The sequence below is a fragment of the Podarcis erhardii genome (assembly GCF_964252035.2).
Source record: "Podarcis erhardii genome assembly, chromosome: 3".
NCBI lineage: Eukaryota > Metazoa > Chordata > Lepidosauria > Squamata > Lacertidae > Podarcis > Podarcis erhardii.
In genome coordinates, this window is record NC_138507.1 from 75535720 (window position 1) to 75552027 (window position 16308).

Below are 16308 nucleotides of genomic sequence, written 5' to 3' on the forward strand. Positions count from 1 at the left end.
AATAAAAGCAGAAAACACACCCAACATTTAGCACGATTGGGGAAGTCGTATTTTGATCCCAAGGAGGTGGCTTCAATATTATGCTATCAGCAAACCTCCAGTCAATCATCCCCAGTCTCCCCAGAAGTATTTAAATACTAGCTATACCGATTCCCCAAACAAAAGAAGTGGACAAAATTGCAAAGGCTTGATCTTACTCTAACATACCATGAATAAGCAGGGTGCTTTCTTTCCAAATTCACATTTATTTGGTTCCTTCTTTATGATGGGCCCCAAAGGAAAAATCACAGGGCAAACAGGCATGCTGTGCCATTTGAAAACAACAACAACAATAAGAAAATCCTTGTATTCCTCCAACAAGCAGACATGATAATCTACCATTTTGTGAAAATAGTTGGAAATAAAAATCTTTATAACTCTTTAAAGTATTTAAATAATTCTATATCCCACCGTATTCAAAAAGCTCAGAAGTTAACAATACATTTTTGCTTAGCCATGTAATAAATGTAGGTAAGTCAGACTACATCAAGCTTTGAAACCAGACAGGTTTTTAAACCAGGAACGCCTTGGATGGTGTAAAACAAATACGCCAAACCATGTACATTAGATTTCAAATAACCTCAGAGAAGTATATACTTCCTTAAGGAATGCATAAGGTCAGTTGACTATCTTATGGGCTTTTTCTGAATGTGGATGTTAGCAGCAACAGGAACAGGTAGTGTGTTTTAAGGAGTTTGCATGTAACTTATGATGGTTTTAAAGAGGTGCAAATGAAAACCCCAAACCCAAAAGTAATCCTGAGTTTTTCATGAAACAGACAGACAGACTTTTAGGTGATTTAAGACCCTTCCAAAACTCAAGACAACCACCTCAACAAATGTTTCTTTTTCTTCTTAAAAAAAAAAAGTAAGTGTGACCTCAGGAGAACGCTTTCTTGTTTGTTTTAAAATTCAAGAATAGCAAAGCTTATTTTAATCTCTTCTACACAACCCAACGTTCTAACGTAAAAGGTATGCTTAAAGGTAAAGGTAAAGGGACCCCTGACCATGAGGTCTAGTCGTGGACGATTCTGGGGTTGTGGTGGTCATCTCGCTTTACTGGCCAAGGGAGCCGGCATACAGCTTCTGGGTCATGTGGCCAGCATGACTAAGCCGCTTCTGGAGAACCAGAGCAGCACACGGAAATGCTGTTTACCTTCCTGCTGGAGCGGTACCTATTTATCTATTTGCACTTCGTGCTTTCAAACTGCTAGGTTGGCAGTTTATGCTTAGAGGTCAGTAAATTACTATTCTTACATTGTGTGAAGATTAATACTACAAAGCCACTTGAACTTACATATTTAATACATCTCCTCTCCAGTGATAAAATGTTACAAAGGAAGACAATGCTTTTCTTGTTTATTTTAATCATGTTAAATCAGTTTTCCTGCATGATAAGATTTACAATAATAATAAAAATAATAAAAATAATAATAACCTTTCATAGCTTTGTAGTAGATTGCTTAGAAATATATAAACTTTCTTCCATACAATGGAAAATGAGAGTAAATGCTCTTCTATAAGGTTCTCTCCTTTTTGGTGAAACAAGTTTTTATGTCTCTTGAGACACACTTGCTGCTGAAGCTGAATTAGGAAGCACTTCCTTGCTACATAGTACTTGACGAGAGAAAATAAAAAGAAACCCTCTTCTTTTCAGAAGCCAGGCCTGCTCTCTCTTCTCAGCTGAAAATCATGTTTGTTCTGCTGCTATCTGATCCTTGGCAGATTGAACAAGCTCTGAAAGAGCTGAGAAGCTTTTGATGTTGCTCAGCTGCAATCCCATCTTCTCTATCTAAAACAAAATATTACAGTTCATTTATTATTTTTGCAGGCAAAAGCAGAAATTTCTTACTTAATCATTGCATGATCAGAAGCTCTATAAGACACGCACATAGAAACTTGTCTTGTGTTGACAGCCACTTCTTTTATTTAGCATGCATTTGACAAAGTTATTTTTAGGCAGCTGGAATAAGTATCATTTGACTTGGCTAACATTCCAGTTACTTTTGCTGGTTGGGACGTTTTGATGTTTGCCAAGCATGAAATAACATGTGTGTGGGCAACTGCTGTTGCTACCTGATGAAGTGCACAACTTGAATACTTGCTAACGGATCTCAGTTTTGCTGCCTGGGGTGCAGCGTAATACAAAATAGCTACTCCCACCAAAAGAGCAGTAAAGAGACGGGAACACAATGGTTCAAATATGGAAATCTATTCCATTTTGATTGTTCACAGAATGCCTTCAGCTGACACCTGAAAGCCAACACTAAAGGTGAAAGATGTACCTCTAAGAGGAGACCATTTGAGGGACAGGGGTCTGCAAAGGAGAAAGCCCTTCCACTTATTTCCCGCCCGAAATTTTAGTAGGGACAACAAGCAGAGTCCTACCCACGTGAGTGCCAATTATAAAGACTGAGTTTGCTAACAGTGGAGGAGGCCCTCTTGCAGTTATTTGGGTCATGCGCCAAGACAACGAAACACCGTTGCACAGCCTGAAATAAATGCTTACTTCCCTTTCAAAGGAATGAAATATCTGCTTCCAGTTATTTCTGATCCATCTGTATTTACTCAGGCTTTCGTTGTATGGTGACTTTTATCCTCAGCAACAATACCTGAATAAGTGTTTCAATGAACTGTTGGTATTTTTCTCTTGGTATTGTGCTTTTATTGTTATTCTGCTGATGATTTTAAGATGAATTATACATCACCCTGAACCGCTCCCCTCTCATTTTATTTCACTTTTAATTTGTATACCACCTTCCTATGTTGCTATACACAAGGCGGTTTTCAGTGGTTTACAAGCTTTGGAAGGAGGCAGATTTATATACCCCAGATAAAGAAAATTGTTATCCCGCAAAAGCACACATACATTTGTGTCTGCATCCAACTTACCTGAATTCCAAAGTGCTCCACATCCAAGGCCAGCTGCAGGCGGATTTTGTTATCATCACTCATGCCTCCATTGGGAGCGCTGCTGTTTGCCATCACGGTTTTTCTTGCCTGCTTCAGCCTTTTCAAACTCTCTTCCATTTTCTTTACAGAATTCAGAATATCTGATATTGTCTCAAAGTACCTGAATAAAGAGATTCATTAATGCATTAGACTGTGAGCCCCTTACGGACAGCGTGATTAGCATTCAGAAAAACAACTCTAATCTGCTTTGAGCTCACAGGGCACAGCCAAATAGAAACAAACAAAATGTGTGTTTGTCGCTCTCACTAAACTCAACAGGACTTAAAAGTTTGGCTGGAACATCTCATAGCTGTTAATACTTAGAGTCTTCCTTTACCTTACCAGTAAGTTGTGTATACGATATCAGACCCCCAAAATCGACTATTATAAGTGCATATTTAGCATCCGGGACCAAAAATGCCATGTGGGACATGGGTAGCAGCTTCTGCAGGGCCAACTCCAAGTTTCTATAGGCTCTGGGCAATATAAAGGCAGTGGGCTCTGCAACACCCAGTCACATGCTGCTGCCAGTCCTGCTGCTGCATTCCATCACTGCAGAGATGAGCTGTGTAGAAGGAGAAGGGAAGCAGCAGCAACAGGGAAAGTGGAGACCGATACAGGCCAGAAGACCAGGGTAGCATCAGTGTGGCTGGCCTAAACTATGGAGGAAAAGGGTCAAGGAAGGAGGAGTTGGCTTGCCTGCCCACGTGCACTGCTGGAATTAGTGCAGGAATTGGTACAGGCCTCATGAATGGAGGAAGGGAAATGCATTCCATCACTGCAGAAGGCTTGGCAGATGCAGCAGGGGCTGCATGATGACAACAATAGGAGTTAGGCAATCAAGCATGTCCAGTGGGTTCACTGTCTGTAAATGCCTTTGCATACAAAACAGTAAGATTCTTAAAAAAAAAAAAAACCAAAACCAACTCCACACCACAGTTTCCTGGGAACTACTGTTAACTGAAGACAACCTGGATTGTTTGAAGAGAAGAAGAAGAGTTTGGATTTGATATCCCACCTTTTACTCCCCTTAAGGAGTCTCAAAGCGGCTAACAATCTCCTTTCCCTTCCTCCCCCACAACAAACACTCTGTGAGATGAGTGAGGCTGAGAGACTTCAGAGAAGTGTGACTAGCCCAAGGTCACCCAGCAGCTGCAGGTGGAGGAGCGGGGAAGTGAACCTGGTTCACCAGATTACGAGTCCACTGCTCTTAACCACTACACCACTGCTGGCTTCTACTACGAAGGGAGGAGCAAAGGGGTTATGCGCACAGCCAAAGTGCTCACTCACATCTTATTTTATCTAGCCCAAGATGCCCACAGTGGCATGAGAAAAGTTGAGTTTTTAATGCTGAAATACCCTTGTGAAGTTGCAGTAAATTTTCACTTACTTTTGTGTGCTTTTGCCAAGGGCTCCTTCAAGCCACTGCTCAATTACAGCTGGTTTTAGTGTATCTTTGTAGTCATTCTTCAGTTGGTGGAAAGGTTTAAGAGCAGTGTCAACATAGGGCAATGCTTTGGTTGGCACCTCCTGGTTAATGTTATACAAATTGACAAGAAAACGAGTAAAAAGCTTGTTATTTTAGAGTTCAAAACAAGCAAAGCTCAACATGCTCATACATAAGCAGTACATGAGAATTCAATACTAGGTAGTTAATCAAATGGTTTTTTAATACATATACATATCACCTAAACCTCAATTAGGTTCCTTTTTGAGCCTATACATTTTACTTTTTCAGAAAAAAAATGTATTTTCATTGGATTCCCATCATACCAGACATAAACATACACAGAAAGGGTTGGGGTAAGAAACTGCTTGCCTGATAGTGTTGAAGTGTGTTTAGTAGTAGTTTGTCTGAATTAAATGAATATGACAAAAAGCAATGGACCTGTTATCAAAGGTCCTGGGGGAAAATGGGAAACTAGAGATCTCAAAGTTTGTGTAAAGAGTAGGTCTGTTCCCATCACATATAAAGTGGGGGAAGGTTTTGGTTTGAGGAAGTCTGCTGATGCCAGTCTGCAGTAATGCTATACACTAGGATTCAAACATACAGTATTCCTACTACCTTGGCTTAGGTGGGCATGGCAGGCTCAACTGAGATCCATAAAGTGTAAATTAAACTAGGAGAAGTTGAAAACTGTATGTAACACAGATCATCATTAATCAGCATAACACTGTGCTCTTCCATCTCATATAGCTAGTTGATGATATCTCAGGTAAGAAATTATATGCCAAAGCTACTGTGCTTCATGGGGTTGGAGGCTATCAGCTGCAGGTAAGTGGTCAAAACATTCTATGCTGCTGACAAAAGCCTTTATTGTTTAAATATGAAGGATGTGTTACCTTATTGGTTCTTCTATATAGCCTTGGAATCTCAACAGCACTTTTCAGGCAACCGAAGCAAGAATCACTTAACTCCTGAATAAGCTTACTGTTCAAGGTTGGCCAGCAACCCAGTAGAGAGTCCTTTGAGTCTTCCAGGGCTCCTGTTAAGAAAAAAAACAAACTGTGGTAAAATCTGAGCTCCCCTGAGATGAACACACACTTTTGGAGTATTTCTTAAAACGTGTATACTGCCCTTCATTAGAAATTCCAGGGCTATTGCAACAGTCTTTTTCAACTCCCTTATCTGCCCCCCCCCCCGCAAAATGTAATCAAATAAAGAAGACAGATACTATTTATTATGCTGTGTTACACTGACAATTCACAGCACGGTCTTCCACAAGGTTTGGATGGGCGTGAAATGACTGGTTGTCTGCCACACCCAAAGCCCTGCTAGCTTGCTCCAGCCAGAACAAGAGGCATGGAGGGGTTGCCCCTCTTCCTTCCTGTGTGGATCTTCATTTTCTTTATCATCCTCCTCCACCACCATTGGTTCTAGAAGGGGGATTGATTAGGCCAATCCTGTGGCCTCTCAGATGAACAAAGCGCCTGGAATCTAACAAATCCAAGGCTGTCTCCTCCTCCCCTGCCCCACAACTGGAGCAGCCTTTCAAGGGGTCTAACATTAAGTAACAAAAAACTAGCAGTAACTCAATGTTCACAGGGCTATCCACAGACATATCAAGGGCCTCCACAGTGGACGTCCCACTCTGCCAGGCTCTTTTCCGCTGGTAGATAAGACACCACTGGTTCTTCCTATCCCCCTCTACTCAGCGAATCTGTGCTTGAGGATCTTTCTGCCCGGATGCATTAATATTCCAATATATCTCATTCATACACATACAAAAGGCCTGGGGGCAGTTGCTAAAACACTGCCTGATTAAAGTTAGGCCATCAAGCAAGTCCTGTGGGTTCATGACTATTCTATGTTCCTTCTTCATATGCAAACATCTTCTCCTTTCCCTTTCATTTGTAAAGCTAATCAATAATAATAATAATAATAATAATAATAATAATAATAATAATTTTATTTGTACCCCACCCACCTGGGCAACTCCCAAAAGAACACTAAAAACAGAATAAAACTTCAAGCATTAAAAACTTCCCTAAACAGGTCTGCCTTCAGATGTCTTTTAAAAGTAAGATAGTTGCTTATTTCCTTGACGTCTGGTGGGAGGGTGTTCCACAGGGCGGACGCCACTACCAAGAAGGCCCTCTGTCTGGTTCCCTGTAACCTTACTTCTTGCAGTGAGGGAACCACCAGAAGTAAAATATTTATTATACTTGCACTGGCATTTTTGCTACCACAGTTAGATCTAAATCACAGTTGCAATCACAGTAAAAAGTAAATTTGCAAACTGCGGTTGTGAAAAATATCAGCGCAGCTGTAATGCCACTTGATAGCTCACTCCAAAAATGAAGGCAAAGAAGGTTTCTGAACAAGCAAGAAGGAGAGAGAGGACCAAGCAAGCCACAGGCAATTTCCTAACCATAGCCTGCCAAATAAGGGTAGGGTGTCGCATGTATAAAATACTGTGCAATTTAGAAATTTCCTCAAATTATGGTGAATCTTCTTGAATCAAAAATAGTCTCTCTCATTAAACAATTTATCTCCATTAGGCATTTGCCGATATACTTCCCAGCAGAGTATGTTCATTATATCATATCATGAATATGTAACAAAAAATATAAGCAGATACCTGAACTCACATTTACCTGAGATGCAGGCTATGTTCTTGAAACCAGTGGTTTCAAGTTTTGGTTTGATAATTTCCAACAATTCAGGAAACTGAAAGAAAAGTAATATTCAAACAATTACAGCTATGTTTGAATATGTTTTCTCGATATATTCAAATTCCCCATGCACAGAAGTGTTTCTTGTGTGCAACTACAGAATATAAATTTTACTCCAACATCACAAAACATAACATTTTGAAAATCAGCTATGCAAATGTCAGACGCAACAGCAAGAGATTCTGAATTCAATGCAGCACACTATGAAAGCCTCAAGGCAAAACATCTAAAATTCATGAAACAGTTTTATTCAAAATAGCAGATTTGCTCCTTGAAGCATTTAATTAATCTTGAACAGAAAAAAGTGATCAAAAAGTCACACTCAAACAGACTTCACAGCACCCCAGTGAGCTACAAGGCTTGTGTTGCAAAATGAGAGCTTGACAGTTAAATCTTGCAGAGGGCTGAGAGGCTAATCAATGAAAATTTACACTGCAAAAACAAGCACATGGCTCACATCCCAAAGATACACAAAACCACAGAGCTGCTTTCTATAGAGAGTTGTGAAAAACTGAAGCAGCAGCAGCCAGGAATGTTACAAATTGATGGCAAGTTAGGCTGCAGGAGATGAAATAATTCTCTTTATGACATAATGTACTGCATTATATCTTCCCTGCAGAGAGACATCCTTTAAAGTAAACAGATAAACCTTGATATATCTAAACTCCATGGAACCAAAGGCACAAAGATTAAGGAATATTTTCTGCATCTGCAACCATTATTCATACAACAGTCACAGAGATAGTATCAGCACGGTGTCAGGGTGGGGTTAATGGCAGGACAACAAAAGTGGACTTTGTGAACCCTTACGGTGCCTAAGAGACAGAAATTATATGTGTGTGTGTAAGCAACAACCATTAGCTCAAATTGAGGATACAGTAACCATAAGTACACTCAACTTAATTAAACACATTAGTTAATATAAGCCCTCCAGATGTCCAAATAAGTATCAACACAAGATTGACACTTTTAAAAATATGTTCAAATGCAGCCAGGGCAGTGAGGTTCTTAGACCACTGCATAATACAGTTGTACCTTGGACCTCAAATGCCTTGTGACTTGAATGTTTTGGCTCCCGAACGCTGCAAACTCGGAAGTGAGTGTTCCAGTCTGCGAACGTTTTTTGGAAGCTGAATGTCTGACGCAGCTTCCGATTGAGGGTAGGAAGCTCCTGCAAGCCAATCAGAAGCCGCACCTTGGTTTTCAAATGTTTCCAGAAGTCGAATGGATTCCGTTCGAGAACCAAGGTATGACTGTAGATGGCGGATGTTTATCCTTCTAGGCTTGAAGTATAATTTCCTTTTCCTGATTTTTCTTTTTTCCTTCGTTAAATTTGCTAAAAAAAATTGACAAGAATAAGCATTAAGAAAAAAGTTCAGTATCAGAGTCAGCCAGGCTCAGAAAACCTTAGGCCTGATTTGATACTTGACATGCAAACTAATGAAGTATACTAACCCAATCCTGAAGCTTATCCAGATCTGAAGCAACAAGCACCAGCTGAGTGGTGGATATGGAAGCTAAAGGCTGAGACTCTGGACAAGAGTCGTTTCCTTGGTCTTCAACAGGGCTTGGGTTCAGAGGGCACTCCTTGCTACTACTTGCCAATGATTTTTTATCCTTTGTACTTTCGTTAGAGATGGGCCTGAGTAAAAGCTGCGATACGAAAAATGAAAATGGCAAAGAGGTTATTGCAGACATACTATACACCAAACAATACACATCTCAGCACAATGTCCATTCATAAGTAAGTTCCACTGATTTCAATGGGAATTGCTCCCTAGCAAGTGTACAGAAGACTGTAGCCTCAGGTTATCAACATATTGCCCTAATTTGATAAAGCTACAGTGAAACAGCATTTTGGCTTGTCATACAGGGTTTACACAACCTCCTAAAAATAACAACTATAAGAGTTGAAAGGAGAATCATAGAACTTTGAGAGAAGCCTGTAGTTTTCCTCACCTCACTAATAAAAAACGAATAGCGTGCTACAATCTGCAGTGAAAGCTTCCAAAGGCGATGTGTGAGCAATGGCAGAAATATCTGATCTGACCAACACTTCTGCAGACTTGCACATGCAACATGTGTTGCCAAGAGACTGTACGAACTTTGAGCTGAAAAGAAAACACAGGAATAGTTAAATTATCAGTCACAATCCAGAACTGTAGCCCTTTGCGATTTTCAAAATTATCCCAATTAGACCAGCTATATTATGAATGTTTATGAATACATTTTTGCTTTTATTCTCTTATTTCCAATCCTGTACCCATACCTGCCCCATAACTTCTGTACAGCACCAATGTTTGGGGGATCACTGACACATCTTGTGTAAAGACAGATAAGCCAAAGTGACAATAAATAATCCCGAGTCAAATATTTAGCTAACTTAAGGCCCACCCCCACCCCTCACTTAATTCTGAGGAAAAGCAACTAACAGCCACCCAAGATTAATAATAATAATAATAATAATAATAATAATAATAATAATGATGATGATGATGATGCTATTTTTATTATTTGTATTCTATCCATCTGACTGGGTCACATCTGACTGGGAGTCACTCTGGGTGGCTTCCAACAGACTATTAAAAACATGATAGCTGGAGGTCAGAGGTAGACACATCTTATGGATTCTGGGTAGCAAAGCCATAGCTGCGGAGGAAGGGGAAAGGAAGGCTGCTACTGTTTCCTTAATAATCTATTAGCTTTTTAAAGGAGGGTTACCTCTCATTACAGAACTATGGATGGAGACAGAAAAGCAAAATAATGCTATGCTGTGATGGTGCACATTTTATTTCAGTGGTACACAGAGGTTGTAGAACTACCTGTTTGTCAACCGTCCCTCCATTAAATGACACAACATTTAGGGCTGTAAGCGAAAGAACTTTTGTCTTCTTTCCAGTGCAATTCATTCTTCATTCCTAGCCACTATGTCTAGCCATCACTGCTACCCAACTTTTAGGCAGTGCAGCAGACAAGATTTCTGCCATAGTTGATGTCATTGGCTAAAAGCAGAAATCATTCTTGATAATTATTTCCTTGAGTTCCCCCTTAGACACTATACTATTTTTCTTAAAGCATAGCTGAAGTTCCCATCAGTATAAACATGACAGATATAATTGTGAAGGGCTTTATGGTAGTGAAAAATGATTGTTTGTCACTCATTCTCAAATCCTCATTGAACATGCTAATTACAGTGAAGATTTAATTTACCTGGAGCTTCTTCTAAGTCATCAGAAAAGGCTGTTTCTAAGGCCCCCGCTATTTCTCTAAACCTAAAAAATAAAATAAAAACCCTAATTAAAATTAATATTTGGCAGCTTACTGCTGCACGCTGTAGTCCAATTCCCCCAAATGTATTTCAAACCCGAATACCATAAGAATCTCTATAACACAACAGCTATAACTGCTCCCATGTAATAGAAGAATGACAGCAGGAAAAGGAGAGGCAGTATCAGAATGAGTGTTAGGTATGGAGTAGAAACCGAAGTGAGTTCGAAGAGTCTGAGAGACAGAGCAGTTAGTTAATGTTGTCGTCTCTACAGAGACTGCCCCATCCTCTGCAAGGCCAAGATACATTCATTCAATTCAATCCTTGGTTGCACACTGTAGTTTCCTATGTTAGTTCTTGCTGTTATGATGAGTATGAAAGCTGGTAAATTTCAGGAATAAAGGCCATCCTCAAATGGATAGGGCTGGTAGAGAAATGCTGGACCTTGCGAGGCCCCGAGAGGTTTCCCCAGCCTCTAGTTATCGCCACTATTTTAGCATCTCTTTAAAACAAAAACTTGTGAGTTTTGCAAGCTGGGACCAAATTTAAAGTTGCACTAGCCTTTCTCAACCTGTGGGTCCCCAGACGTTGTTGAACTACAACTCCCATCACCCCTAGCTAGCAAGACCAGAGCTCAGGGATGATGGGAGTTGTAGTCCAACAACATCTGGGGACCCACAGGTTGAGAACCGCTGCGGCTAGAGGGAAGTGCAGATTGGTTAAGAAGCTTAAGGGGGAAAGTTTTTCATTGAAAGAGGGAGGGGGAAGGGGAGCAGGGATGTGCCTTAGTTCTTAGAGTTGCTTCTGATGACCTCTGGCTGGCTAGGCCTTATGACCGTGGCACCGATGGCTGCCTTTTATTTGCTAATGGACACTGCCACAAGGTTCTGCAAACAGTTCTAGGGGATGGAAATCAATAGTTCTTTCTGATACCCTGAACATTTTTGTTTTTTAAAAAAGAAAAGTACTATCACAACCAAGTTTTCAGAAATATAAACAGAAGCAGCTTGTAAGCTTATCTGTGTTTCAAAAGAACATGTGGCAATTGCTATCAGTCTATCTGGAGGAACGCCACAGAGTGCAAAGGGTCCAGGGAACACCATAGCCAAGTCAAATGTTTCAGTCCAATTAAGCAGGAAGGTTTGGTTACCTTACTCTGGGTTTGCTGCTAACATTTAATTATTTATTCAATAAACAAATCTAATTCTTTTAGGTACAGCTTCGTTTCACTTCACTTTTAAATCAAGCTGTTACAATAAAAAAAACCTTAGTTTATTAATCACATGAGTTTTAGTCAATCAACTGAATTTGCATATGAGTAAAAATAGTAATTCTGAAATATGAAGCATAATTTGTAGATGATGGATTCCTGTTGTAGGTTACATTATCTTCTATTTGAAAACGTATGACATCACAAAAAGGTAAAATCAGACAGAATGTAATTGTTAAATTTCCAAACACCTAATAGGAGAAACTGTTCCTGTTCAATCCACATTCTACCTCATAGTAGGAAAGCTGACAGAATAGACAGCTGCAAACCACAGATAATGTGTAAGATTTGAAAAACTGTTCTATTTCAGTACTTGTTGCACAAAAAATGGGAGATATATTTGGATGTTGTTCTGACAAACAGCATGTTATGATACCAAAGGACATTTATTCCACTTTTCAACATTTTTGCCTTTGTAGGTTTCAGCAGGCAGCAAGGAACTGTGTCTTTCAAAACATGAAAAATATTTTTATCTAAATGAAGTGATTTCATGTCCCCTAAAAACAAAACTCAAATACCAACCTTATTTGGAAATAAACAGGCAAATTCCATTTATCATTAAAGCTGTGGTAGGAAGGATGTGACCGTAGTCTTTTAACGCTGGCTTGTGAGCCACACTGCCGTTCAAACTTTCTCACAAAATCCATGCTTATAGTGTATTTCTGAAGAAGGAAAGTATACTTTAAGGTATATTTCATAATTTCTTTAACATACAAATACTGAAATAACATAGTGCTATCTATCAAGCTCTCTGAAATCCAGAACACCAGATAAATAATTAGCAATAGAACTGGAAAACTAACTCATTTTTATTCAGCTAATATTTTTTGTTTTGTTGCTGCTCCTTGAGGGTATCTTTTGATGAGCATGATGAACAGAAATAACACAACTTCCAATTAATCAGAATTGAGATTTTTAGTCAATTGAGCAGGTTAAAAGGCCTAGTTACTAAGGCACATCAAATGATGCTTGCTTGGATTAAATGATACTTCATGTTGACAGTCTTTACATCAATATTATTGTTAGTCTCTGTATAGAAAATTCAGTACATGACACTGCTCTTAGTTGTTGAATTTGAGCATTCTGTATTTCAAAAATCATTTTCTAGTTTTCATATTAAACTAAAGGCCCACACTCCTTGGTTCATTGTGTTAAAGAGAAGGTTAATATGCATATTTTAAATTACCTCATGAAATGCATCTGGGTTCCCAGGGTTAAACAGTGATGGCAGCTTAACTTCTAAACCACGAACTATTTCTGGCCACACAGAATTTACCAAAAAATCATATCCAGGAACAACATTCCCCTTTTCGCTGCAATATTAAATAAACATTTTTCTTATAAATACTTAAAATATAAGCATTATCAATAATTATGCAAAAATGTACATCAGTAGGTTTGTAGCAAAGCATTTAAATATTTGAATATTTCTACTAGCTTAATGTCAACATATTCTTAGTTTCTTACCATTTTAATATCTTGTCTTTTTGATACTACTATCAAATCCAAATTAATTAACAGATACTTCTATGAAACATATAAATCTGTGGGGATATACTCAGTCTGGAAAAACTTTATAGATATAAAAAGTTCTGCTCAGCACAGAGTTGGCATTCTGAGCAGAAATTTATAGCACAGCAGCAGCTAGTTCATACTTAGTGCAAATACAGGAGAATGTGTTAGTCAGTGACTTGTTCCCAATAACTCAAGCAGTCAGCAGGAGAGCTAGCCAATAGTGCCCATGAACCTGCACAACTTGTAGGTGAATATCACTACTCAGAATTGAGTTTAAGGGTGCTTCCAAATGGGCAGATCCTATCCAGTTGTTGCTCTTCTGCTACAATGCAGCCAACTTTCCACATCACTCAGAACATGTTGCATTGCGTGTTTGTAACATCTCTCCATCATCATCATCATCATCATCATCATCATCATCATCATCATCATTATTTACTTATACCCCACCCATCTGGCTGGGTTTCCACTCTGGGAGGCTTCCAACAGGAGATTAAAAATACATTAAAACATCAGTCATTAAAAAACTTCCCTAAACAGATCTCCAGATCTCTGTAGGACTTAATTCATTTCTGACTCTATAGCACAAAGATGTTGTTCAAATGGTGTGTATGTGTGTGGGTGGGTGGGTGTGGTTGATTCAGGGTAGGATCTTGCGATAAAGAGGGCAGGCAAAGATAAGGAGGATCATTCTTTTCTCCCAAGTCTCTTGAACAAAGCTAAACATGAGGTGCTGGGCCTTAAAGGATAGGGAAATGGGTTCTGCAAATATCAAAACCGCACCTCTTTCAAAAGGCAGGTGAGTCTTTCTAAAGCTGTCAATAGTTGTGATGCTTGTGCTACGCATTCGTAGTTTTTCAAGTTGTATTTTCTGAGGTGTAAAAAGACATGGAAGCATCATGGAGGAAACATACTAGGAAGTCCATGATGTAACAACTTTGTGCGGAGTAGCAATTTCAGTGTAAATACCTCATTTGAAAGCACCCTAAGCTCAGGACAAGGAACTGGGTATGCAGAAAGCCCTATTGTGCACTTGATAATTGGACTACTAGACACGCCAGCAAATGCATGTATCAGTGAGGAAAACACTAAAAGGCAACAAACATGGCTTACTTCCTCAACTGCTACTGATAAGATAGTTAAGTACATTCTGAGCCTGGGCACAGATGTGATATGGGCTGGACACATTTGGTGTTCATCCATAAAGTGGGCCATGTATGTGTCTGATTTTAACATCAAAAGGTCATGTGTTTCAAAGGAACTGAACCCTCCCTGCGGTCTGTTGATCGCTGCAGTTTTAGTTTAGTCCAGCTCATTCTGGAGCTTGACTATGTGAAAAGAGGTAAGAAGGTAACGTTGAAAATGAAGCAGGACTCAGTTTCCCTCAAGAATACATAATAATATAGATATGAATGGGAAACACACTTGAAGATTATTGTGGCTGCCCCAGGGAGAAAGAATAAACTTTGTTTTCTTCTTCCCCGAGTTCCAATTTCTAAATGTAACTAGCATCACATACAGATTAGGATTTATACCCCGTTTGATAGTTCGGAAACTTGGGAGGCAGAGTGAGGGAATTAAATGTTTTATAGTTCTCGTCCATCACAAACAAAATATTAATGATTTTCTCTTATGAAAGAAGATTAAACTTATTCAGGGATTAGGAGAATTGAAATGTTAGCAAAATGTTAAGTCATAGGAAGAGCACCACAATGCCTGGATAATTAGGAAAGTATTTCTGCAGTCTCAAGAGCTAAATCCTAAGCACCAATAATTGCAGGCTACTGTGTTAACTGGAACAAAATAAATGGATTCAATTTAGGTGGCCTGAATTTAATTGCAATATGAATTAGGCACTTATTTAAGGAGATAGCAATCTGAAATAATAGGCAAAGTGCTCAGTCGTGTAGTTCCACTAGTCAGATTTACAATCTCTTTTTCTTTTTTAATTTGATATAGACAAATTAGCAAAATACATTTTCCAACAATTATCTGTTACATGCTGTAACACAATGACGCACTATATGAGATAGCACCAACCTAGTACACACACATTCCAGAACTTAGACCAACAGTAGAGTTACTACAGTAGATACACAACACCCTATTTCATGATGGGGTATTGCCCTGAATCTACTGACTGTAACCCTAATTCTGCACCACAGTCAAGCTCATAGACTTTACACTCCAGCCCACAGCTTCCTGTTGCTTGTGATTCTTCTTGCTGAATGGTGGACATCCATTCTGTAAAGGCTTGAGTTACAACAGTTTTCTAGTTCCCCAAACCACTACAAACATCAAATCCAAACAAAATACATGCAGGTGATTTGAAATTATCTGTTGAAATCATGTCTAGCACATATTTGGAAACACCTGAATATACCAGATGTGCTATCCTGGATTAAGAAATTAAAGGTCCTGGCAATGAAAAGAAAAACATTTCATTAATGAAGTGACAATAAAATCAGACACTTTCAGAATGAGTTGGGGTTATTCTATTGACACCCCCCCCCCGGAGACCACAGACAGGAATGTGGTTCTGATAACGCTTTACTGAGTATGAAAAGAATATTTAGGCTTTTAATCTTTTTTCTTTGTGGAAAACAGTTGCATTTTCAATAATATTCTCAGCAGGTTACAGCATCTCTATTCTCTACTGTAAGATACTGATTTTCTGCAGATGAGGATCAAGAATTCTGCTTGCATCATTTAAAATCAGACTAAATTACACTCAAGAGTAGCCCCACTGAAACTGATGCACCTGAGTTACAACTAACTCAAGTCCACTGACTTCAGAAGGTCTACTCATCAGATACAGTCATACCTTGTTTTGCGACCGGGATCTGTTCCGGAGCCCTGGCTGCTAGCCGAAAAGGACGCAGGGCAAAGCACCACGTCTGCGCACGGAGCGGTTTGTGCTTCTGCACATGCGCAAGTGACAAACCTGGAAATAACCTGTTCCAGTACTTCCGGGTTTGCCACAGACGTTCACTGAAGCGGACGCTAGACAAGGTGGTCGTTCGTGGAGGTATTATTATATTGTCCATAGTTATAAGTGAAACCGAAACAACAATTGCTCACGCCATTTA

The 16308-nt window shown here is 39.3% G+C and overlaps 1 protein-coding gene across 1 annotated transcript in view; it reads right to left on the bottom strand.

The window, feature by feature from the left end:
- Positions 1–1325: 1325 nt before the first annotated feature.
- Positions 1326–16308, bottom strand: part of COG2 (component of oligomeric golgi complex 2) — a 31901-nt gene continuing 16918 nt past the window's right edge. The window contains exons 9-18 of the mRNA XM_081855836.1: positions 12891–13017; positions 12227–12366; positions 10377–10438; positions 9126–9277; positions 8622–8819; positions 7089–7161; positions 5334–5476; positions 4381–4520; positions 2931–3111; positions 1326–1830 (exon numbers count right to left, since the gene is read on the bottom strand). Coding sequence (XP_081711962.1) covers positions 1729–1830; positions 2931–3111; positions 4381–4520; positions 5334–5476; positions 7089–7161; positions 8622–8819; positions 9126–9277; positions 10377–10438; positions 12227–12366; positions 12891–13017 — 1318 coding nt within the window. The 3' untranslated portion in view covers positions 1326–1728. The remainder of the gene's footprint in view (positions 1831–2930; positions 3112–4380; positions 4521–5333; positions 5477–7088; positions 7162–8621; positions 8820–9125; positions 9278–10376; positions 10439–12226; positions 12367–12890; positions 13018–16308) is intronic.